General features: G+C 37.4%; 2 protein-coding genes across 2 annotated transcripts; both read left to right on the top strand.

Annotated features, from left to right (window-relative positions):
• Nucleotides 1-6,889: 6,889 nt before the first annotated feature.
• LOC123940380 (olfactory receptor 5H2-like) lies at nucleotides 6,890-7,819 on the top strand. The gene has a single exon (XM_046003155.1). The coding sequence runs from the start codon at nucleotides 6,890-6,892 to the stop codon at nucleotides 7,817-7,819; it is 930 nt and encodes a 309-aa protein (XP_045859111.1).
• Nucleotides 7,820-20,601: 12,782 nt separating this feature from the next.
• On the top strand, nucleotides 20,602-21,543 carry LOC123940432 (olfactory receptor 5H8-like). Its single transcript, XM_046003258.1, has one exon. The coding sequence runs from the start codon at nucleotides 20,602-20,604 to the stop codon at nucleotides 21,541-21,543; it is 942 nt and encodes a 313-aa protein (XP_045859214.1).
• Nucleotides 21,544-27,570: the final 6,027 nt, after the last annotated feature.

Here is a 27,570-nt window from a genome sequence, read left to right as displayed (position 1 = left end):
TTCTTCTGATGCCCACTAGTATGGTACATTGTTTTACACCCCCTCACTTTAAATCTGGGTGGTATCTTAGGGTCTAAAATGAGTTTCTTATAGGCAACATATAGATGGGCTTTGTTTTTTTTATCCAATCTGATATCCTGTGTCTTTAGATTGGGACATTTAGCCCTTTAACATTCAGGGTAACTATTGAGAGATATGAATTTAGTTGCATCGTATTTCCTGTAAGTTGACTGTTACTATATATTGAATTTGTTACTTTATATTGAATTTGTTCCTTTCTGATCTACTACTTTTAGAGTCTCTCTTTGCTTAGAGGACCCCTTTCAATATTTCCTGTAGAGCTAGTTTGGTGTTTGCAAATTCTTTCAGTTTTTGTTTGTCCTGGAAGCTTTTTATCTCTCCTTCTATTTTCAATGATAGCCTAGCTGGATAGAGTATTCTTGGCTGCATGTTTTTCTCGTTTAGTGCTCTGAATATATCATACCAGCTCTTTCTGACCTGCCAGGTCTCTGTGGATAAGTCTGCTGCCAATCTAATATTTTTACCCTAGTATGTTACAGACTTCTTTTCCCGGGCTGCTTTCAGGTTTTTCTCTTTGTCACTAAGACTTGTAAATTTTACTATCAGGTGATAAGGTGTGGACCCATTTTTATTGATTTTGAGGGGCGTTCATTGCATCTCCTGGATTTTGATGTTTGTTCCCTTTGCCATATTAGGGAAATTCTCACTGATAATTCTCCCCAATATACCTTCTGCTCCCCTCTCTCTTTCTTCTTCTTCTGGAATTCCAATTATTCTAATGTTGTGTCATCTTATGGCATCACTTATCTCTCGAATTCTCTCCTCATGGTCCAGTATTTGTTTGTCTTTCTTTTGCTCAGCTTCTTTATTCTCTGTCATTTGGTCTTCTATGTCACTAATTCTTTCTTCTGCCTCATTTATCAGAGCAGTAAGAGCTTCCATTTTTTATTGCACCTCATTAATAGCTTTCTTGATTTCAATTTGGTTAGATTTTAGTACCTTTATTTCTCAGAAAGGGCTTTTATCTCTCCAGAGAGAGTTTCTCTAATATCTTCCATGACTTTTTCAAGCCTGGCTAGACCTTGAGAATCGTCATTCTGAACTCTATGTCTGTCATATTACCAATTCCCATATTGATTAGGTCCCTAGCTTTGGGTACTGCTTCTTGTTCTTCTTTTTGTGGTGAGTTTTTCCACCTTGTCACTTTGTCCAGATAAGAATATATAAAGGAGAAAATAAAATGTTAAAAGAGTGACAAAGACCCCAGGGAAATGTGCTTTAACCAAATCAGAAGAGACCCCAAATCGGGGGAGGGAGAAAGGGGATAAACAAGAAAAAAAAAAAAAAGAAAGAAAAGAAAACAAATAAGGAAAAAATATTTAAAATAATGTGTATATACAAAAAATATAGTTAGATACAATGGAGGATAAAATATGACTATAATAATGAAGGTTCAAAAAGATTATTATTATTATTATTTCTTTGGTAAGGTATTGTTAAGATAAACTAGTTAAGAAAAAAAGTTAAAAGAAAGGGTAAAACTTAAAAAAAATTTAGCAGAAGAAAAAAGAAAAAAAAAATCAACTGCAAGACTAAAGAATCATGGGAAGAAAGCCATAAAGTCCTTGCTTTGCTTTCTCCTCCTCTGGATTCCGCAGTTCTCCTTGGTAAGTGAAGCTGGTCTTGGCTGGGTTTCTTGTTGATCTTCTGGGGGAGGGGCCTGTTGTAGTGATTCTCAAGTATCTTCGCCCAAGGTAGAATTGCCCCACCCTTATCAGGAGCCAGGCTAAGTAATGTGTTCCCGTTGGCTTTTGGGAGCTTTTGTCCTGAACGCTTTCCATATAGTTCTGGAGAGCAGGAATGAAAATGGTGGTCTCCCAATCTCCCGCCCAGCCCAGAGTAGCCGAGAGCTTGGGGTCCTGCTCTTCAGTGCGCCCTCAGAGAAAAGCACCCAATTGCTCCCATCTCCCTGGCCTCTGGTCACATTTGGAGAAAAGGGCTCAGTTGTTCGCACTTGGAGAAAAGCAGCCAGTCGCTTGCGCATGGAGAAGACCGCTCTGTCTCTTCCTTCTCTGTGGCCTCCGGCCGCACTCCAAGATCACCCAGCCTGTGACCAATTCAAGGTAACCCCGAGCTGAGAGCTAACTCCTTGCCTTTGTCGCTGTAGCTGGCTTCCCTGCTCTAATACCTGCGAGCTCTGCGACACTCAGACACCCCCAGTCCTTCTGTGATCCTGCGGGACCTGGGGTTATGCTAACCCCGTGTGGGCTTCACCCTGGTTTAGCCTCTGGAGCAATGTACCTCAGTGAAGCAGACTTTTAAAAGTCCGGATTTTGTGCTCCGTTCCTCCCCCGCTTGCCAGGAGCTGGTCCCTCCCCCCACCATCTATCTTCCAGTCCCTTCGGACTCACTTCTCCACAGGTCCTATTTTTCAGAAAGTGGTCGATTTTCTCTTTCTAGAACTGTTCCTCTTTTCTTCAATTTCCCATGGATTTGTAGGTGTTCACAATGATTAGATAAGCTATCTAGCTAATCTCCTGCTATCTGATGTATTCTCAGACTGTTACTTCTCTGCCATCTTGACTCCTCCCCCAGAATCTGCTTTTTAACAAGCTCTCTCTCTAGGATATTCACAGGCATTAAAATTTGAGAAGCACTGATCTATGGACTTCTCACTGTGGTGCTTTATCATTGTTTCTATATGCATTTCCCCTGACCTTTCCCTACTGAGATTTCTCATCAGATTTCAGCTTAAAGTGTGGAGTGAGGTCTAGATCTGGAATGTGAGCTGCAGTTTGCATGAGGACAGCTTTCCTTGGGGTTGGCTCCTGAAGGGAACCTAGTACTCTGGCCTCAATAAAATCATGTATGATTAGCTCAGACAAGAACATATTCATCAAAGCCCTCAGAGCAATACCAATTTATAGATAAACTGATTTGCCTAAACATGCCAGAAGTGTCTTTAGTGGTGGAAAGCAGCAGCACAGTGTGCAGTTTCAACTGTTGCAACTAGAGCTGTATATGTGACTGATGTTCTCAGTCTGTAAAGCCTATTGGGACACCTGGACTTCTCATACAGATTCTAATCTGCAATGCCCAGAAGAACAGCTTAGTTTTGTCCTACAGGGAACCCTTGGGTGCAATTAGGGGAATTCTTCTTCGTGCCTTCCTCTTCTGGCAAAAGAACACAGATGTAGAATTGGTTGACTCTTGAGTTCAAAGCAGATTTATAATAAACAGCATTTTGCTGATTTTTTAGTAAATGAAGGCTCCAGAATGAATCGGTGTGCAAAGAATTGCGGCGGTGCTGCTGTCATTCTGGTGCAACTCTTTTGTTTTTATTTTTATTTTTATTTTGCTTGACACAGCCTAGCTCTGAAAAGATCTCTACAATGTCTTAACAAATATTGGTAAGAGACTGATTTATGTAATACTTACTATTTTTTATAGAAAGTTAAAAGTACTGTTATATTTAGAAATAATTTTGATTTGGTTTATAAGATGACCAAATAGCAGGTTGAAAATGGAAAACAATTAGCATTATACTACATGTTAACTACTTAGAATTTATATAAAAAGTTGAAACAAAAAAGAAAAGAAAACAAATAGTGAATAACCCAATAGTATTTTACTATTGTGAGTAAATCTGGGTAAGCAAAACGGCTCTACGACTAAATAGCATTCTTTAATCATAGTTAATTATCTGGCTAACCAAATTACAATGACTTCCTAGGATGAGTTTGGTTACTGGAAATTTAGATGGTTTAAAAATGGGTTTAAGGACTTAGGTCATAATGTTTCCTATGTAAGAAATCTCTCTGATGATTCTGGTCAAAATGTTTATTCCATTTAATTAAACACATTCTCTGACTAACCTTTTAGGTTAAATCACTTAGATATTTATGTGTGTATCCTTTCACCCACTTCTGACAGTAATTTAATGGAGTATCTCATATATATACATACACACATATATGTATATATATATATACATATATATATACATATATGTATATATATGTGTGTATGTATATATATGAGATATATATACATATATGTGTGTATGTATATATATGAGAAAATGTAGAAAATGTCCCTCCAGTGTCCTTTCTACTTTCTGACTTAATAAAGGCCCACAGATTGCACTTGAGAATTTTAAATTATCTCATAGTTTGGGATTGCATGGAAGGAAACCAATTCTAAATAAATATGTATTTACCAATTGCAATTATTGGCATAGGTCATTTATATTGCTAGGAGTCGCTTCCAGGCTTTAGCTCAATTTTATTCTGCTAAAAGCTAGTGGAGAGGAAAGGGCTCTCAAATCAAATGAGAGTAGTTAGAGAAACTCAGTTCTAATTACTGTAAAAGCAAAATAAAGTGACTTTTAAATGTGGAATGTGCTTTCAGCAATGTTGGTATATATATGACCAATACAAAGTTTCTAGCCTAACATTAAAATGAAAATCTCTATTTCATCCACATTTTCCATATTCCAAATTCCAAAGTTGGAATTTGGAATGAAAGAAAAAGAAATCATACCCAGTACTGACAAGTTTTAATGAAAACCACAGTTAAGGCAAATATTTACCTCCAGTGTCTGAGCTTTTCCCCAGTTTCATCTTCAGCCTTTCTCTGATACTTCCTCTTTCTCTCTCTTCATGCCTTGGCCTTTCCTATCCCTATCCACCTACAAAAACACCATGGATACTCAGTGGACAGTAGCTGATTGCCATCTCCACCCCACATTCCTCAGCACAACATATATCATTCTTCCCACTGTTGGGCCCCATGTTTCTCCTCTCATTGCTCTCTGACCTCAACTCTATCAGAACATGGACATTGCTCTCACAAAAGCCACCAGGAGTCTATTAATTCCCACACTTAATGATCGTTGATCTCTCCTATTCCACTAGAGCACTTATTTCACTTTTGGCACTGTACTTCACTTTGTCCTTGTTGAGGTTTTCTTTTCCTCCCTTTAATTCCACAACACTCAGCTTTCCAATTCCTTCATGCATCTCTGGCCACCCTGCTCAGTGTCCTTTTCTGGTTTTTTCCTTTTCTCACTTTGTCTAAGCCAGAGCCCTTGGTTACCAAAGGAACTGGGTTAATTGAAAGGAAACTGGCTTTAATGGTGACAAGTTAGGGGACTGGAGAAACCCACTGGAGAAATGGGCAGGAACACAATGCAAGAAAGCCTGCAAAACAGCCAAAATCTGTCCTAGTCTATCGAGCTCACTAAGAGCTGCTGCCCTTGCTACTAGATGCAGAAGCAACAGCTTCCTTTGATATGCCTACGCCATTGAGGTGTAGGATACATTTTCTAGGGTCATGATATTGTTTCCTTGGTTGACTTTGCAACCCAAATTCTCCTTTTCCCCCCTGGCCGTTTGTCTCCTTCTCTCCATTTACCAAATCCAGCATAGGTGCCTTTTACTGGTAAAGCTGCAGCAAGTCCTCTATGATGGACAAGTCAGTTTTTAGAACTTTTGGCTTCTAGACTTCATGACAGCTTCTGTTTGCCACCAGAGTCATATGGTAGAATAGAGGATCAAATGTTAGCCAGTGCATACATGATGGATATCCATTTTGGAATCTCTTTAACTTCCACAAGTTTCTTTTTCCTCCTTCTTTTTTACCTTATATACTTCCATGGATGGGTCATACAAAACTGTGCCTTTAGTCACCCCAATGACTCCCAAGTCATCATTTCTATTAAGCTCCTATAGAACTATTCTGCCGAGTGCATTTCACCTGGGTGTTTTCAGAATGCTCCTTGAAAAAACTGGCCACCACACCTGAGTCCTCAGTCTCAATGTTTGATGACCATCTACCCAAGCACCAAGTGTCTTCTTTTTCCTACACTGACCAACTCCCTTCACATCTAATATGTCACTGAGTCCTAGTGACTGTACATTCTGATTTATGTTGAGCTACCTCTTTGTCTCCTCTTTACTCCCAGTGTCATATTGCACACAGACCAAGAACTTCACATGCTGTTCAATCAACCAGGGAGCATTTATAAAATGCATATTATTTCAACCAATACATGCGATCTGAATCAATTTGTACAGTAGTATCTCAAAATTCATATTTTGTACAAAACTGTTCTGGCCAATTTCCTTGTATAATTTGGTTTGGAATTGCTGGACAATAATAATGTTTTCCTGATTAGTTTTTTAATTTTTTTATTTTTTTATTAACAGTAATGTATTATTAGCCCCAGGGATACAAGTCTGTGAATTTCTAGGTTTACACACTTCATAGCACGTACCTTTCCCATGTCTGTAATCCCACATCCCTCACCCTACCCACCTGATTAGCTTTTTACTCTATTTTCCTCTCCTTTCAGCCTATTTTCTACAACCAAATATTTAATTTAATAAATATCTGAGAGTGACACTCCCTTTCTTAAAATTTTCAGTCCCAGCCTATTTTTGAAGGCACAACTGAAGATGTTTCACAGGGAACTGATCACTTGATGATCCAGGCCTTTCTAACATTTTTACTTTTCATGCTGCATGCTGCATTAATGTCCTATACACAGAACTTGGCTACCTCATTCAATAGTTACTCCATGAATTTGTCATGTTCAGAATGTTTTTCTTATCTTCTAAATCTGTTTATTATGCACATAGTTTGAACTTAAGTAGTTGTATTTTTCCAATATAGCAATTCCCCCCATAAGTTGCCATATTAGAGGAGACAAAATTAAAGTGCCTTCAGGCTAGTGTATGGTTTTATTTGTATATGTATGTATATGTATGTATTTATTTATTTATAAAACCAAACTGTTTTATAAATCATTAATGAATATTATTTTTACATTTACCACATTAAATTTCAGAGACCAACTGTTAAGAATATGGAAACTGAAAATGCAACAGAGCTGGAAGAGTTTGTTCTCACAGGACTCACATATCAACCAGAGTGGCAGATTCCCTTGTTTCTGGTGTTCTTGGTTATATACTTCATCACCATTGTGGGGAACCTTGGTCTGATTGCTGTCATCCGCTATGACCCTCACCTTCACATCCCCATGTACTTATTTCTTGGGAGCCTGGCATTTGTGGATGCTTGGCTATCATCCACAGTATCCCCCAAGAATCTGGCCAACTTCTTTGCCAAGAGCAAGATGATCTCTCTCTCTGAATGCATGATACAACTTTTTTCCTTTGTACTCAGTGCAACCACAGAATGTTTTCTGTTGGCAACAATGGCATATGATCGGTATGTGGCCATATGCAAACCACTAATTTATCCAGTGATTATGTCCAATACGCTGTGCATCCAGCTGATACTTTTATCATTTTTAGGTGGCCTTCTTCATGCCATAATTCATACTTCTTTTTTATTCAGATTAACCTTCTGCAATTCCATCATAGTACATCACTTTTACTGTGACATTATACCGTTACTTAAGATTTCATGTACTGATCCTTCTATTAATTATCTGATAGTATTTATTTTCTCTGGGTCAATACAAGTGTTTACCATTTTAACTGTTCTTGTATCTTACACACTTGTTCTCTTTACAATCTTAAAAAAGAAGTCTCTACAAGGTATAAGAAAAGCCTTCTCCACCTGTGGAGCCCACCTCTCATCTGTCTCTCTGTACTATGGCCCCCTTCTTTTCATGTATGTGCGCCCCAGATCTGCAGAGGCAGATGATGAAGATATGATGGATTCTGTATTCTATACTGTCGTAATTCCTTTCTTAAATCCAATTATATATAGCCTGAGGAATAAGAAAGTCATAGATTCACTGAGAAAAATATTAAAGAGAAATGTTTAGATCTCATACTAGTATCTATTCTCCTTTCATTAAAATGACAAAATTCCGTGCACTAATGTTGCTATGTGTTGAGTCGTACTCAATTTTTTTTTTTTTTGCAGTTATAATTACCTTAGTATTTCAATGACTAGGAGGGAGAACCTAAAAAGTTCATAAAAGTGTTTGTGTATCTTTTTTAAACCCCACAAGAAATTTTATTATTTAAAAAAAATTTCAAATATTTTATATATTTATTTGACAAAGAGAGAGAAAGAGACAGCGAGAGAGGGAACCCAAGCAGGCAGGGTGGGAGAGGGAGAAGTAGGCTTCCTGCCGAGTAGGGGACCCCCCAAATGTGGGGATCAATCCCAGGACCCACAGATCATGATCTGAGCTGAAGGCAGAAGCTTAATGACTGAGACACCCAAGCACCCACACAAGGAATTTCAATCAAGTGTTCATATCATACTTAAATAGAACAGAAAACAAAAATGAAAACATTTCACAGGTTTGTCTGTTCCTTGGTGTGATTTATAAATGCGTTAAGTACTAAAATAGTATAGTGCCTCTGAACAGAACTTGATTGTGATGTCTTTGATACTTATGCTGTCATATAGCCAAGACCCATGTTCCGTTTAACTGGATAGTAGAGGCAGATTTGTGTTTGAGTGAACGGAGGTAAATCCCAGGAATTCTGCTAGCCATCAAAAGGTTTTCTTTCTACTTTATTTGGGGCATAGTGAATTTAACCTCTCGTGTGGCTTCAACTCTGATATCACGGAGAGAAATAAAAAGAAAAGAGAGCAATGAGGGAGGAAAAGGACAAGGGTTTTAATTCAATGAAGAAAGGGTCAAGCTTTAAGAGATGCTTTTAGGCTAGTGTGCTTCTTAGAGGAAGTCAGAGGCAAGTTGCCTCTCACTGTCTGTGATGCCTACTATAGGCCCTTTCTAGCTATGTGTGTATGTTGTTGGACAATCTGTAAAACTTCAATAATAAAGAAAGCTAACACATTCACCAAGGACTTAAGCTGGCATGGACACAGACAAAAGTGGCCAACTTGGAAGAAAGTGGTCTCAATATCCCTAGATTTAAAAAAAAAAAAAAGCTAGAAAGATTTAAAAAATCAATAATATGTAGTTTATTGGAATGTCTATTGACAATGAGGGGCTTTAAATGCATGTTATTAAAGTCCAAATAATCTTAAAGTGATATAATGTCATAGTGGGTATCTGAGAGATATGAATATCTGTACACATTATGATGTTTTATGCCTCAAAGTCCATAAATGTCATTTTTTATCACACTCCATTTGCAAACTATATTGAGTAATCCATCTTCAGTCCACCCCTACCCTTTCTTTCTCACCACTGATTTCATACACAGATCTACTGATAACACTGAGGCTGTTGTCCCCATAACTACCCACTTCTGTGATTTGCAAAATTCTAATTACTTGTCTTCTCCTTCTTACTGATACTCTCTTACTTTCCAAACTTTTCAAACATAACTGATATTAATGATACCATTTTCAATAACATTTAATAGAGCGTGTTGCTACTAGGTTATGTCGTATCATATATGGTATTGTTTTTTAGAGATATATAGATATAGAACATAGACAATATATATATGGACATATATATATGTACATATATGCAACTGCATGTATGTATACATATGCATATATATGTCTGCTCATGTGTAAGTCCAGAATATGTGATATAGATTTACTTAGATCTACACTTATATCTATATCCATATATCTATCAGGGTCTTCTTCACGTTGCATTTGTTCACCTTGGCATTATTTGAGGTTTTATATATATATTTTAACGACTTTATTTATTTATTTGACAGAGAGAGATCACAAGTAGGCAGAGAGGCAGGCAGAGGAAGAGAGAGAACCAAGCTCCCTGCTGAGCAGAGACCTCAATGTATGCTCCATTCTAGGACCCTGAGATCATGACCTGAGCTGAAGGCAGAGGCTTTAACCCACTGAGCCACCCAGGTGCGCCCTTGAGGTTTTATTTTTAAGTAAACCTTGGTTTAACACTGAAGTGCTTTTCCTCCAATTCTCCTAAGACCATGTCTTATACCCATATAGGGTTATTGAAAGCCTTCTGGAAACACCTCATTCTTTCAGGTTCAAACTTTTGCCCTATGTAGGTCTCTCCATAGAGAATAAAATCCTCCATGTCACCCCAAAACTACTCATGTTTATTTGCAATGGATATGATGTTTTTTCTTTAAGGTCTAGCAACATAAGTGTTATAGCGTCCTTGATGCACTTCCAGATTAGCACAAAGACGATAAGAATTCATACTCATTTGAAGCATATTAGTTTATTTATTCTTCTTAGATCACAGCTGGCCTTGTATAGTACTTACTTTTGATTTCCACACTCTTTTAGAATATAACTTAGAAGTCCTAGTACTCCTGTTCTTGTGCAGCACATAGGACTGTGTTTTACATGAGGTCCCAAGTAAGTATTTGTGAACTACCTGTGAAATCTTAAAAATATAACAGCATGAACACATAAAACACAATAGAATGTGTCACTCTTTTTCAGTAAGTTAATGAGCTCAGGGAAATTACTAGGTTGGGGATGGCTGCTGCAGGCCGACTCCTCTTCCTGTTTCTTTCACGACAATCTTGAACATCATAGACATAAAGTGAATTCTTCTTATCATTAGAATTAGTTCCTTGGATGGAGTATGAGATAATATCAAGGAGAAACCCTTTCATTAGATGCTTGTTTAAAGATACAACACATATAACTATTTAATAAAAATATCATTATTAAAAAAAGAAAGACAGGGTGTCTCAATTGCTCAGTTCCTTAAGCATCTTCCCTCAGCTCAGGTCCTTATCCCAGCGTCCAGAGTTCAGGCTTCCTGCTCAGTGGGGTGCCTGCTTCTCCCACTACATCTCCTCCCCCTCCCCCTGCTCTTTCATGCTTTATCTCAAATAAATAAATGAAATATTTAACATAAATAAAGAAACATATCATTATCATGTACTTCTGGAGGTACAGATCACAAGATTAGAACAGATCATCTGCTCTCTTTTTGTTTTCTTGAGAGATACTCCCAAGACCTAGTAAAGGAACTGAATGGATTAATGTGCAGCTGTTTTTATTCTTTAAACTTGAGAATTTATATCTTGCTTATGTGTGCAGCTTAATTCTTTGCTTTATGATATTCCTATTACTCTGATTTTTCCTGTTAATTATCTAGACTTTTCTTGTTCGTTCATTTTTATGATCCCAAAACAAAAATAGTAATATAAACTACTACTGTGTATTTCTTCACTCTCAGAAAGGTATGTTTTCCTAATTGGCTTTTGCTTTGAAAGAGAAGTCTGACATGCACTTGTAAGTCTGAGAATGGTGTGTCACCTCTCAGGTCTGATTGTAGGCTGGATGAGTATGGGACAGAGAGCTGGGGGTCTCTCAGAAGCTCAGACTTCCTCTGTAGCCTCCTCTTGTATATTTCAGGTCTGTAGATTCATTTCTTCTGGTTGAAACTTCAGCAAAATACCAAGTATTTTATTCCTTCCAGAAATCCATCAAAATCCTTTGTCCACTGATGTAATCCCATTCTCATTTCTGTTACAGTGCTATTCATTTTGTACACTATTTTTGTGATATAAGTAGCATATTGGGAAGGAGGTAAAAAATATATATCTGTGCAAAACCCATATTATAGACAAGATATTCTACCAGTTCTTTAAAAAAGAAAATATGACATTACATATGTATTATTTTATAGATACTTAGATGTAAAGGATGATATCACAATGTTAAGTTTGTGTATTTGTCTAGAACAGCTGCTGCTGATGTGGGATTAAGTCATCCCTTGGAAACACAGATTACCTACTTTGAATATCCTTTATTATGAAGGTTCTTTTTCTTAAGCTGGAGATTTAAAAGAACTCATAATTCCTGTAAAAATCTTCTGCACAGCTAAGGAAACTACCAACAACAACAAAAAAAGGCACCCTACTGAAAGGGAAGAGATATTTCCAAATGATATGTCTGATAAACAGTTAGGGTTCAAAACATATAAAGAATTTACACAACTGGACACCAAGAAAACCAAATACTCTGATTAAAAATAGGCAGAGAACTGAAATAGAATTTTCACCAAAGAAGACATAGATGGGCAATGGACACATAAATGGATGGATGTTCAACATCACTAATCATCAAGGAAATGCAAATGAAAACAATGAGATATCACCTTACATCTGTCACAATACTTATAATCAGAACCACAAGAAATAACAAAGGTTGGCGAACATGTATAAAGAAAGGAAAACTTGGGCACTTGGTGAGAACACAAATTGGTGCAGCCACTATAAAAAACAGTATGGAGGTTCCTAAAAAAATTGAAAAGTGGAACTACTATATGATACATCAATTCTCTTGCTGAGTATTTACCCAGAGAAAGTGAAAACCTAATTCAAAAAGATGTATGCAACTCGATTTTATTGCAACATTATTTAAAATGGCCAAGATATGGGAGCAACCCGTGTCCATTTGTTGACGAATGGGTGATGAAGAAGTACACACACACACACACACACACACACACACACAGAAATATTATTTTGCCATAAAAGAGAATGACATCTTGTGATGTTCAGCAACATGGAAGGATGGTAGGGCACAATGGTAAGTGAAATAAATCAGTGAGAAACAAATACCCTCTGATTTCACTCATATGTAGAATTTAAGAAACAAAACAAACAAACAAAAAAGAAAACTAAAAAGACAAACAAACATAAAAAGCAAACTTAAAAATAGAGAATATCCTGGCGGATGGGAGGTGAGAGGGGGTGGGGGGATCAGTAAAATAGAAAAAGGAGATTAAGAGTGTACTTATCCTTCAAGCAGAGAGAGTCAAGTATCATATGGTTTCACTTATTTGTGGAGCACAACAAATAACATGGAGGACACGGGGAGATGGAGAGAAGAAGGGAGTTGAGGGAAATTAGAAGGGGAGATGAACCATGAGAGACTAGGGCCTCTGCAAAACAACCTGAGGGTTTTGAAGGGGCAGGGGATGGGAGGTTGGGGAACCAGGTGGTAGGTAATAGGGAGGGCACGTATTGCATGGAGCACTGTGTGTGGTGCAAAAACAATGAATACTGTTAAGCTGAGAAGAAATTAAAAAAAAAAAAGAGTGTACTTATCTTGATGAGAACTGAGAAATATATAGCATGATATTGTACACCTGAAAATAATATAATAGTGTATGTTAACTATCTTGAATAAAAGTTTCAAAAAGAACAACTCAAGTTTAATATCTCTTTAAATGTAAATAATGTAGTATACATACACTTTTCTCATCACTTTACAATACTTTCTACTGTCCAGAAGATTGCTAACAAATTGTCTTATATGACATTCAAGGAAATACGGTAATTAGGTTAAGAAACATGTCAGTCAACACTAGAACAGTATTTCTCACTGTCTGCATTGTAGACCAGCTATGGCAAAATCTTACCGAGTATGTATATTCAGTATATGTCAAAATCTCTCTGGCATAGACATTCATGTTGTTCTTTTACAATGGTGGTTCATAACTTATAGTGGGCATCAAGATCATGGGGAGAACTTGTGAAACCATATTGATAGGCTCCATCAGTAGTGTTTCTGATTTAGTTATGCTAATGCTATTGGCTTGAAGCCATACTTAGGAACCACTCTTTTAAAATACTCAGCGAAGCAAAGTTTTTATAATAACAAAATAGTTAGAGACCAGTCAAAATGGAGTTTCTGCACATCCTCTCTCTCCTACTTAACCACAATATGTGAATATTCTAAAGGTTTCTACCCTCTGGTTTGTACTTTCCTCCCTGCTTTGGGAGGGTGAGTCCAAATTTCAATGGGGCTCTTTTTTTTTTTTTTAAGATTTTATTCATTTTCTACAGAGAGAGAGAGAGAGAGATCACAAGTAGGCAGAGAGACAGGGGGAAGCAGGCTCCCTGCTAAGCAGAGAGCCCGATGCGGGGCTCGATCCCAGAACCCTGAGATCATGACCTGAGCCGAAGGCAGAGGCTTAACCCGCTGAGCCACCCAGGTGCCTCAATGGGGCTCTTTTTTAAAGGATGAAGAGTTGTGGACCTTTTATAACTTTCTCTTGGAAACCATGATTGAAAGTGATGATAGCCAATGAAAACTCCATTGCCTCATTTGGGTAAGGTTAATAGATGGGACCTAGTTCATTCAGAAATGAGCTTTTCTTAATGCATCAAATTTCTTTTTTTTTTTTTTTTAATTATGTTCAGTTAAAACATGAATCTTTTAAGTAGAACGAACTTTGGATCATCATTCTCAATGAAATTTCATATACAACATATTCCAGGGACACCTAGTGGCTAGTCTGTTAATCATCTGCCTTTGGCTTAGTCATGATCTCAGGATCCTGGGATACTGCCCTGTATCAGACTTCCTGCTCAGTGGGGAGTCTGCTTCTCCTTCCAGCTACATGGATCACTGTCATGTATCCTGATGACAGCACTCCTCACTTTGGCTCCAAAAACTCTAGGCCACCAGAGGATAAGATCAAGGGTACATGAAGCAAAAATTATGCTGGTTGCCAAAATAATTAAAAAAAAAAAAAAAAAAAAGAAAGCTAGTATATTTCTAGGGGAAACAGTGAGTGGTCCCACTGAACCAGTAGAATACACTGGTTGCTGACTCAGAAAACATGCAGCCTTCTGGAAATACTCTAATGCTATAAGGTATCACATGTAGTTATGCTATAAATGAGTCTCCAAAAAGGCTATTCCACATTCTATCAAACAAGTTGCTTCAGAATAGAGGGGAATAGGATAAGACCAGTGAATTTTATGGTCATGGGTCCTTTGCTGCACTCTTTGGATGTGAAGTAAATTCCTTGTTCAGAAGATACACTGCATGTAATCCTATGACTTTGGGCAGTGGATAAGGAATTCTGAAAAGTCCTAGATGATGCTTTTGGTAGAATAAATGAATGAAAGTTGACCATTCTCTTACACCATACACAAAGATAAACTCGAAATAGATAAAAGACCTCAACATGAGGCAGAAATCCATCAGAATTCCAGAGGAGAACATAGGCAGTCACCTCTTCAACATCAGCCATAGCAACTTCTTTCCAGACATGTCTCCAATGGTAAAGGAAACAAAAGGAATCATCACATGGCCCAATTGGTGGAGCGCCATGGATAGCAACCTCTACTTGTTAGAAAGCCTTCGCCTGTTCTGAGTCCACCTCAAAACTAACAGTTTATCTGGTCACTTCGTAAATGGGCTGGTATAATACACCCAAATGTGGATGATACAGGGTCCAGAATCCATAGGAACCCACTAGGTGTTGTGACTCTTTTTCAGTCGTGGGAGGGGCCAGATGCAGCAACTTACCCTTCACCTCAGAAGGGAAAAGTCCACGTGCCCTCTACCACTGACCCCTAGGAATTTCACTCAAGTATAAGGTCTCTAAATATATTTTTTTAAGTAGACACCACACCTAATCGGGGGTTAGAACTCACAACCTTCAGATCAAGAATTGCATGCTCTATGCAGTGAGCCAGCCAGGTACTCCGGATTTTGTTGGATTTCTTTCTCCCCCTCTGTCATGCACATTTCTTACCAGGAAGCATTGAACAGTCGCTACTTCTTGCTCACTGGTGTCAAACATCATAATGCCATGTGTGTACTGGGCCAGTTTGATATCTTTGTGGGAAAGAAAGACAAGAGGAATCCTGAGAAATATTTGCACGTCATATATCTGATAATGACTTGAACTTGTATATAGGAAGAATTTACAAAACACACTCATTAAAAAATAATTTACTCAAAAGAATTAACTCAGTAAAAAACTTGGCCGGTATTTGAACATACTTCACCAAACAAGATATAAAGTTATCTAAACAGGACACAAGAAGATGCTTTATACAGTGTGCTATCAGCAAAAACATGTGAAAAGCACAGCCCACTTGTATAAATGACCAAGGTTGAGAAGACTATTCTTACTGGAAGCAACATCACAGACCTTCTGTGCTCAAGGGAGGCAACAAAATGAGTTAAGAGGTATGTATACAAAACTGAAGGGGTCAGTAGATTTAAGCCATTTGTGTTATGTTGAAGCCACCTCTGCACACCATCCTGCTTACTCCACCTTTCTACTAAGTATTCAGAATGACATTATTTTATCAGTGGTGTTTTCCCTCCTCCATTTTGGCTTGCACAAGCAAAATTATGAGGAAGCAAGAATATTGATCAATCAGTCTGCCAAAACAGATGTTGTTTGCTTTCCCCTAGCTGCCAATATAGTCCCTTGTGAAGGCTGAACATTTTTTCTACTCTTCAAGTAGTAAATCACAATGTCACAAAGAAGTACATTTTTTTATTTTTCTGAAGGAAAGTTGATTGACAGCTTAATTTATAAGGCACCAAAGGCAAACCTGAACACATATACCACCATGTTCAAAAATCCCTCATTTCCTTTAAGTTGGGGTAAAATACAAAGTCTCTGAATGAGCCTCCAAGGGCTTGTGTGATCCTATCCATGCTGGCCTTCCCCACACCACCTGGTTACTCCTAGCTTCTCCCTTTGTAAACTGTTAGATTGTGCTACTGCCATGATCTGGGCTCTCTGAAAATCTAGCCCTCCAAGGACAAAGAAAGGCCTTGTGGGTGATACAGGTCCAGAGGCAGCAATCACCAGGTTAGAAGTGAAGACCCTCAGGCCTCACCCAGACCTACTCACACAGAATCTGCATTTTAACAAGCTCCCTCTCTAGTAGATTCACAGGCATTAAAATCTGAGAAGCACTGATCTATGGCACTTCTCACTTCACACTTACAGCACTGTGGTGCTTTATCATTGTTTCCATTTGCACTTCCCCTGACCTTTGCCTACTGAGATTTCTCATCAGATTTCAGCTTCAAGTGTGAAGTCAGGTCTAGATCTGGAATGTGAGCTGCAGTTTGCATGAGGACAGCTTTCCTTGGGGTTGGCTCCTGAAGGGAACCTAGTACTCTGGCCTCAATAAAATCATGTATGATTAGCTCAGACAAGAACATATTCATCAAAGCCCTCAGAGCAATACCAATTTATAGATAAACTGATTTGCCTAAACATGCCAGAAATGTCCTTAGTGGTGGAAAGCAGCAGCACAGTGTGCAATTTCAACTGTTGCAACTAGAGCTGTATATGTGACTGATGTTCTCAGTCTGTAAAGCCTATTGGGACACCTGGACTTCTCATACAGATTCTAATCTGCAATGCCCAGAAGAACAGCTTAGTTTTGTCCTACAGGGAACGCTTGGGTGCAATTAAGGGAATTCTTCTTCGTGCCTTCCTCTTCTGGCAAAAGAACACAGATGTAGAATTGGTTGACTCTTGAGTTCAAAGCAGATTTATAATAAACAGCATTTTGCTGATTTTTTAGTAAATGAAGGCTCCAGAATGAATCGGTGTGCAAAGAATTGCGGCGGTGCTGCTGTCATTCTGGTGCAACTCTTTTGTTTTTATTTTTATTTTTATTTTGCTTGACACAGCCTAGCTCTGAAAAGATCTCTACAATGTCTTAACAAATATTGGTAAGAGACTGATTTATGTAATACTTACTATTTTTTATAGAAAGTTAAAAGTACTGTTATATTTAGAAATAATTTTGATTTGGTTTATAAGATGACCAAATAGCAGGTTGAAAATGGAAAACAATTAGCATTATACTACATGTTAACTACTTAGAATTTATATAAAAAGTTGAAACAAAAAAGAAAAGAAAACAAATAGTGAATAACCCAATAGTATTTTACTATTGTGAGTAAATCTGGGTAAGCAAAACGGCTCTACGACTAAATAGCATTCTTTAATCATAGTTAATTATCTGGCTAACCAAATTACAATGACTTCCTAGGATGAGTTTGGTTACTGGAAATTTAGATGGTTTAAAAATGGGTTTAAGGACTTAGGTCATAATGTTTCCTATGTAAGAAATCTCTCTGATGATTCTGGTCAAAATGTTTATTCTATTTAATTAAACACATTCTCTGACTAACCTTTTAGGTTAAATCACTTAGCTATTCACCTGTGTATCCTTTCACCCACTTCTGACAATAATTTCATGGAGTATCTCATATATATATATATGTATATGCATATATATGTATATATATGAGAAAATGTAGAAAACGTCCCTCCGGTGTCCTTTCTACTTTCTGACTTAATAAAGGCCCACAGATTGCACTTGAGAATTTTAAATTATCTCATAGTTTGGGATTGCATTGTGTTCTAAATAATTCTAAATAAATATGTATTTACCAATTGCAATTATTTGCGTAGGTCATTTATATTGCTAGGAGTCGCTTCCAGGCTTTAGCTCAATTTTATTCTGCTAAAAGCTAGTGGAGAGGAAAGGGCTCTCAAATCAAATGAGAGTAGTTAGAGAAACTCAGTTCTAGTTACTGTAAAAGCAAAATAAAGTGACTTTTAAATGTGGAACGTGCTTTCAGCAATGTTGGTATATATATGACCAATACAAAGTTTCTAGCCTAACATTAAAATGAAAATCTCTATTTCATCCACATTTTCCATAGAAAAATAAAGTTGGAATTTGGAATGAAAGAAAAAGAAATCATACCCAGTACTGACAAGTTTTAATGAAAACCACAGTTAAGGCAAATATTTACCTCCAGTGTCTGAGCTTTTCCCCAGTTTCATCTTCAGCCTTTCTCTGATACTTCCTCTTTCTCTCTCTTCATGCCTTGGCCTTTCCTATCCCTATCCACCTACAAAAACACCATGGATACTCAGTGGACAGTAGCTGATTGCCATCTCCACCCCACATTCCTCAGCACAACATATATCATTCTTCCCACTGTTGGGCCCCATGTTTCTCCTCTCATTGCTCTCTGACCTCAACTCTATCAGAACATGGACATTGCTCTCACAAAAGCCACCAGGAGTCTATTAATTCCCACACTTAATGATCGTTGATCTCTCCTATTCCACTAGAGCACTTATTTCACTTTTGGCACTGTACTTCACTTTGTCCTTGTTGAGGTTTTCTTTTCCTCCCTTTAATTCCACAACACTCAGCTTTCCAATTCCTTCATGCATCTCTGGCCACCCTGCTCAGTGTCCTTTTCTGGTTTTTTCCTTTTCTCACTTTGTCTAAGCCAGAGCCCTTGGTTACCAAAGGAACTGGGTTAATTGAAAGGAAACTGGCTTTAATGGTGACAAGTTAGGGGACTGGAGAAACCCACTGGAGAAATGGGCAGGAACACAATGCAAGAAAGCCTGCAAAACAGCCAAAATCTGTCCTAGTCTATCGAGCTCACTAAGAGCTGCTGCCCTTGCTACTAGATGCAGAAGCAACAGCTTCCTTTGATATGCCTACGCCATTGAGGTGTAGGATACATTTTCTAGGGTCATGATATTGTTTCCTTGGTTGACTTTGCAACCCAAATTCTCCTTTTCCCCCCTGGCCGTTTGTCTCCTTCTCTCCATTTACCAAATCCAGCATAGGTGCCTTTTACTGGTAAAGCTGCAGCAAGTCCTCTATGATGGACAAGTCAGTTTTTAGAACTTTTGGCTTCTAGACTTCATGACAGCTTCTGTTTGCCACCAGAGTCATATGGTAGAATAGAGGATCAAATGTTAGCCAGTGCATACATGATGGATATCCATTTTGGAATCTCTTTAACTTCCACAAGTTTCTTTTTCCTCCTTCTTTTTTACCTTATATACTTCCATGGATGGGTCATACAAAACTGTGCCTTTAGTCACCCCAATGACTCCCAAGTCATCATTTCTATTAAGCTCCTATAGAACTATTCTGCCGAGTGCATTTCACCTGGGTGTTTTCAGAATGCTCCTTGAAAAAACTGGCCACCACACCTGAGTCCTCAGTCTCAATGTTTGATGACCATCTACCCAAGCACCAAGTGTCTTCTTTTTCCTACACTGACCAACTCCCTTCACATCTAATATGTCACTGAGTCCTAGTGACTGTACATTCTGATTTACTTTGGCTACCTCTTTGTCCCCTCTTTACTCCCAGTGTCATATTGCACACAGACCAAGAACTTCACATGCTGTTCAATCAACCAGGAAGCATTTATAAAATGCATATTATTTCAACCAATACATGCGATCTGAATCAATTTGTACAGTAGTATCTCAAAATTCATATTTTGTACAAAACTGTTCTGGCCAATTTCCTTGTATAATTTGGTTTGGGAATTTCTGGACAATAACAATGGCTTCCTGTTTAGTGTTTTTTACTCTAGTTTCCCCTCCCTTCAGCCTATTTTCTACAACCATATACTTATTTTAATAAACATCTGAGGATGACACTCCCTTTCATAAAATTTTTCAGTCCCAGTCTATTTTTGATGGACACAACTGAAGATGTTTCACAGGGAACTGATCACTTGATGATCCAGGCCTTTCTAACATTTTCACTTTTCATGCTGCAATAATGTCCTATACACAGAACTTGGCTACCTCATTCAATAGTTACTCCATGAATCTGTCATGTTCAGAATGTTTTTCTTATCATCTAAATCTGTTTATTTTGCACATAGTGAACTTAAGTAGTTATATTTTTGCAATATAACAATTCCCGCAAATAGTTGCCATATTAAAGGAAATAAAATTGAAGTGCCTTCAAGCTGTGTAATGGTTTTATTTCAATTACTCTCACCAAACAGTTTTTATAAATCTTTAATGAATATTATTTTTACATTTACCACATTAAATTTCAGAGACCTGATAAAATAACAGATTCTGTTAAGAATATGGAAACTAAAAATGCAACAGAGCTGGAAGAGTTTGTTCTCACAGGACTCACATATCAACCAGAGTGGCAGATTCCCTTGTTCCTGATGTTCTTGGTTATATATCTCATCACCATTGTGGGGAACCTTGGTCTGATTGCTGTCATCCGCTATGACCCTCACCTTCACATCCCCATGTACTTATTTCTTGGGAGCCTGGCATTTGTGGATGCTTGGCTATCATCCACAGTATCCCCCAAGATGCTGGCCAACTTCTTTGTCAAGAGCAAGATGATCTCTCTCTCTGAATGCATGATACAATTTTTTTCCTTTGCAATCAGTGCAACCACAGAATGTTTTCTGCTGGCAACAATGGCATATGATCGTTATGTGGCTATTTGCAAACCGTTACTTTATCCAGTGATTATGTCCAATACGCTGAGCATCCAGCTGATACTTTTGTCATTTTTAGGTGGCCTTCTTCATGCCATAATTCATACTTCTTTTTTATTCAGATTAACCTTCTGCAATTCCATCATAGTACATCACTTTTACTGTGACATTATGCCGTTACTTAAGATTTCGTGTACTGATCCTTCTATTAATTATCTGATGCTATTTATTTTCTCTGGGTCAATACAAGTATTTACCATTTTGACTGTTCTGGTTTCTTACACACTAGTTCTCTTTACAATCTTAAAAAAGAAGTCTCTACAAGGTATAAGAAAAGCTTTCTCCACCTGTGGAGCCCACCTCTTATCTGTCTCTCTGTACTATGGCCCCCTTCTCTTCATGTATGTGCGCCCCGGATCTGCAGAGGCAAATGATCAAGATATGATGGGTTCTGTATTCTACACTGTTGCAATTCCATTCTTAAATCCAATTATATACAGCCTGAGAAATAAGACAGTCATAGATTCACTGAGAAAAATATTAAAGAGAAATGTTCAGATCTCATACTAATATCTATTCTCCTTTCATTAAAATGACAAAATTCTGTGGACTAATATTGCTATGTGTTGAGTAGTAGTCATTTTTTTTTGCAGTTATAATTACCTTAGTCTTTTTTTTTCATTTTATTTATTTTTTTCAGTGTAACAGTATTCATTCTTTTTGCACAACACCCAGTGCTCCATGCAAAACGTGCCCTCCCCATTACCCACCACCTGTTCCCCCAACCTCCCACCCCTGACCCTTCAAAACCCTCAGGTTGCCCCAACCTCCCACCCCTGACCCTTCAAAACCCTCAGGTTGTTTTTCAGAGTACATAGTCTCTTATGGTTCGCCTCCCCTCCCCAATGTCCATAGCCCGCTCCCCCTCTCCCAATCCCACCTCCCCTCAGCAACCCCCAGTTTGTTTTGTGAGATTAAGAGTCATTTATGGTTTGTCTCCCTCCCAATCCCATCTTGTTTCATTTACTCTTCTCCTATCCCCCTACCCCCCCATGTAGGGGGATAGGAGAAGAGTAAATGAAGCTTAATGACTGAGATACCCAAGGACCCACACACAAGGAATTTTAATCAAGTGTTCATATCATACTTAAATAAGACAAAACAAAAATGAAAACATTTCACAGGCTTGTCTGTTTTGGTGTGATTTATAAATGCATTAAGTACTAAAAAAGTATAGTGCCTCTGAACAGACCTTGATTGTGATGTCTTTGGTACTTATGCAGCTATATAGCCAAGACCCATGTTCCGTTTAACTGGATAGTAGAGGCACACTTGTGCTTGAGTGAATGGAGGTAAACCCCAAGAGTTCTGCTAGCCATCAAGGTTTTCTTTCTACTTTATTTAGGGCATGGTGAATTTTACCTCTCGTGTGGCTTCAACTCTGATAATCACGGAGAGAAATAAAAAGAAAAGAGAGCAATGAGGGAAGAAAATGACAAGGGTTTTGAGACAATGAAGAAAGGGTCAAGCTATAAGAGATGCTTTTAGGCTTGTGTGCTTCTTAGAGGAAGTCCGAGGCAAGTTGCCTCTCACTGTCTATGATGCCTACTATAGGCCCTTTCTAGCTGTGTGTGTATGTTGTTGGACAATCTGTAAAACTTCACTAATAAAGAAAGCTAACACATTCACCAAGGACTTAAGCTGGCATGGACACAGACAAAAGTGGCCAACTTGGAAGAAAGTGGTCTCAATTTCCCTAGAATTAAAAAAAAAATTAAACTAGAAAGACTTTAAAATTAATAATATGTAGTTTTTGGAATGTGTTATTGACAATGAGGGGATTTAAATGCATGTTACCAAAGTCCAAATAATCTTAAGGTGACTTAATGTCATAGTGGGTACCTAGTGGGTACTTAAAAGAGATATGAATATTTATATGAATTATGATGTTTTGTGCCTCAAAGTCCATAAATGTTATTTTTTATCATACTCCATTTGCAAAGTATAATGAGTAATCCATCTCAGTCCACCTCTACCCTTCCTTTCTCACCGCATATTCCATAAACAGTTCTACTGATACCACAAAGCCTGTAATCACCATGACTACCCACTTCTGTGATTTGCAAAACTCTGATTACTTATCCTCTTCAGTATCAGTATCAGGATCAGGATCAGGGTCAGGATCAGTATCAGTATCAGTATCCCACTGATACTCTCGTACTTCCCAAACTTTGTAAACATAACTAATGTTAATGATATATTTTCAATAACATTTAATAGATTTTCTTTGCAACTAGCTTATGTAGTATCATATATGGTATATTTTTGCAGATATATATGTATCTATCTACAAAAATATATGTATATAAATATACATGTATATATATTATATGTGTCTATATATATGGTGAACATACAAAAATATATGCATGGACATATATGTATGTGTATACACATACGCATATATGTATACATATGCATATATTTGTCTGCTCATGTGTAAGTCCAGAATATGTGATATAGATCTAGTAAGATCTACACTTACATATATATCCACATATCTATCAATATCTTCTTCACCCTGCACTTGTTCACCCTGGCATTATTTGAGGTTTTATTTTTAAGTAAACCTTGGTTTAACACTGAAATTCTTTTCCTCCAATTTCCTAAGACCATGTTTTTTACCCATATAGAGTTATTGAAAGCCTTCTGGAAACACCTCATTCTCTCAGGTTCAAACTTTTGCCTATTAGGTCTCTCCATGGAGAATAAAATCCTCCATGTCACCCCAAAACTACTCATCTTTATTTGCAATGGATATGATGTTTTTTCTTTAAGGTCTAGCAACGTAAGTGTTATAGCGTCCTTGATGCACTTCCAGATTAGCACAAAGACGATAGGAATTCATACTCATTTGAAGCATATTAGTTTATTTATTCTTCTTAGATCATAGCTGGCCTTGTATAGTACTTACTTTTGATTTCCACACTCTTTTAGAATATAACTTAGAAGTCCTAGTACTCCTGTTCTTGTGCAGCACGTAGGACTGTGTTTTACATGAGGTCCCAAGTAAGTATTTGTGAACTACCTGTGAAATCTTAAAAATATAACAGCATGAACACATAAAACACAATAGAATGTGTCACTCTTTTTCAGTAAGTTAATAAGCCCAGGGAAATTACTAGGTTGGGGATGGCTGCTGCAGGCCGACTCCTCTTCCTGTTTCTTTCATGACAATCTTGAGCATCATAGACATAAAGTGAATTCTTCCTCTTATCTCTAGAATTAGCTCCTTGCATGGTGTATGAGACAATATCAAGGAGAAGTCCTTTCATTAGATGCTTGTTTAAAGATACAACACATATAACTATTTAATAAAAATATCACTATTAAAAAAGAAAGACAGGGTGCCCAAATTGCTCAGTTTCTTCAGCATCTTCCTTCAGCTCAGGTCATTATCCCAGAGTCCAGAGATCAGGCTTCCTGCTCAATGGGGCGCCTGCTTCTCCATCTACATCTCCTCCACCTCCCCCTGCTCCTTCATGTTTTATCTCAAATAAATAAATGAAATATTTAACATAAGTAAAGAAAAAATAAAGAAAAATATCATTATCATGTACCACTGGAGGTACAGATCATAAGATTAGACCAGATCATCTGCTCTCTTTTTGTTTTCTTGAGAGATACTCCCAAGACCTAGCAAAGGAACTGAATGGATTAATGTGCAGCTGTTTTTAATCTTTAAACTTGAGAATTTGTATCTTGCTTATCAGTGCAACTTATTGATTCTTTGCTTTATGATATTCCTATCATCCTGATTTTCCTGTTAATTATCTAGACTTTTCTTGTTCATTCATTTTTATGACCCCAAAACAAAAATAGTAATATAAACTACTACTGTGTATTTCTTCACTCTCAGAAAGGTCTGTTGTCCTAACTGGCTTTTTCTTTGAATGATAAGTCTGACACCTGCGAGTCTGAGAATGGTGTGTTACCTCTCAGGTCTGACTGTAGGCTGGATGAGTATGGGACAGAGAGCTGGGGGTCTCTCAGAAGCTCAGACTTCCTCTGTAGCCTCCTCTTGTATATTTCAGGTCTGTAGATTCATTTCTTCTGGTTGAAACTTCAGCAAAATACCAAGTATTTTATTCCTTCCAGAAATCCATCAAAATCCTTTGTCCACTGATGTAATCCCATTCTCATTTCTGTTACAGCGCTATTCATTTTGTACACTATTTTTGTGATATAAGTAGCATATTGGGAAGGAGGCAAAAAATATATATTGGTGCAAAACCCATATTATAGACAAGATATTCTACCAGTTCTTTAAAAAGAGAATATGACATTACATATGTATTATTTAATAGATACTTAGATGTAAAGGATGATATCACAATGTTAAGTTTGTGTATTTGTCTAGAACAGCTGCTGCTGATGTGGGATTAAGTCATCCCTTGGAAACACAGATTACCTACTTTGAATATTCTTTATTATGAAGGGTCATTTTCTTAAGCTGGAGATTTAAAAGAACTCGTAATTCCTGTAAAAATCTTCTGCACAGCAAAGGAAACTACCAACAACAACAAAAAAAGGCTCCCTACTGGGGCACCTGGGTGACTCAGTGGGTTAAGCCTCTGCCTTTGGCGCAGGTCATGATCTCAGTGTCCTGGGATTGAGCCCCACATCAGGCTCTCTGCTCAGCAGGGAGCCTGCTTCTCCTCTCTCTCTCTGCCTGCCTCTCTTCCTACTTGTGATCTCTCCCTCTCCGTCAAATAAATAAATAAAATCTTAAAAAAAAAAAGGCACCCTACTGAAAGGGAGGAGATATTTCCAAATGATATGTCTGATAAACAGTTAGGAGTCAAAATATATAAAGAATTTACACAACTGAACACCAAGGAAACCCAAATACTCTGATTAAAAATGGACAGAGGACTGAAATAGAATTTTCACCAAAGAAGACATAGATGGGCAATGGACACATAAATGGATGGATGTTCAACATCACTAATCATCAGGGAAAGGCAAATGAAAACACTGAGATATCACCTTACATCTGTCACAATACTTATAATCAGAACCACAAGAAATAATTAATGTTGGTGAGCATGCATATAGAAAGGAAAACTTGGGCACTTGGTGAAAACACAAATTGGCACGGCCACTATAAAAAACAGTATGGAGGTTCCTAAAAAAGTTGAAAAGTAGAACTACTATATGATACATTAATTCCCTTACTGAATATTTATCCAAAGAAAGTGAAAACCTAATTCAAAGAGATATATGCAACTTGATTTTATTGCAACATTATTTAAAATAGCCAAGATATGGGAACAAGTCGTGTCCATTGGTTGATGAATGAATAATGAAGAAGTACACAGACACACACACACAATGGAATATTATTCAGCCATAAAAGAGAATGACATCTTGTGATGTGCAGCAATGTGGAAGGACCTAGAGGGCACAATGTTAAATGAAATAAATCAGTGGGAAACAAATACCATATGACTTCACTCATATGTAGAATTTAAGAAACAAACAAATGAAAAATAAAACTAAAAAGACAAACAAACATAAAAGGAAACCTAAATATAGAGAACATCCTGGTGGATGGGAGGTGAGCGGGGGTGGAGGGATGGGTGAAATAGAGAAAGAATTTTAATTTTAAGAGTGTACTTATCTTGATGAGAACTGCAAAATATATAGCATGATATTGCACACCTGAAAATAATACAATAGTGTATGTTAATTATCTTGAGTAAAAGTTTCAAAAAGAACAACTCATATTTATGTAAATAATGTAAATAATGTAAAAAATGTAGAATACATACACTTTTCTCATCCCTTCACAATACTTTCTACTGTTCAGGAGATTGCTAACAAAATTGTCTTACATCGTATTCATGGAAATACGGTAATTAAGTTAAGAAAACAGTCAGTCAACACTAGAACAGTATGTCTCACTGCCTGCACTGTAGACCAGCTATGGCAAAATCTTACCAAGTATGTATATTCAGTATATGTCAAAATCTCTCTGGCATAGACATTCATGTTGTTCTTTTACAATGGTGGTTCATAACTTATAGTGGGCATCAAGATCATGGGGAGAACTTGTGAAACCATATTGATAGGCTCCATCAGTAGTGTTTCTGATTTAGTTATGCTAATGCTATTGGCTTGAAGCCATACTTAGGAACCACTCTTTTAAAATACTCAGTGAAGCAAAGTTTTTATAATAACAAAATAGTTAGAGACCGGTCAAAATGGAGTTTCTGCACATCCTCTCTCTCCTACTTAACCACAATATGTGAATATTCTAAAGGTTTCTACCCTCTGGTTTGTACTTTCCTCCCTGCTTTGGGAGGGTGAGTCCAAATTTCAAACTATAAGATACCTAGGAATAAACCTAACCAAAGAGACTAAGAATCTATACACAGAAAATTATAAAGTACTCATGAAAGAAATTGAGGAAGACACAAAAAAATGGAAAAATGTTCCATGCTCCTGGATTGGAAGAATAAATATTGTGAAAATGTCTATGCTACCTAAAGCAATCTACACATTTAATGCAATCCCTATCAAAATACCATCCTT

The sequence above is a fragment of the Meles meles genome, chromosome 4, assembly GCF_922984935.1.
Source record: "Meles meles chromosome 4, mMelMel3.1 paternal haplotype, whole genome shotgun sequence".
In the NCBI taxonomy this organism is placed as follows: Eukaryota; Metazoa; Chordata; class Mammalia; order Carnivora; family Mustelidae; genus Meles; species Meles meles.
This window is presented reverse-complemented; position numbering and strand designations above follow the sequence as displayed.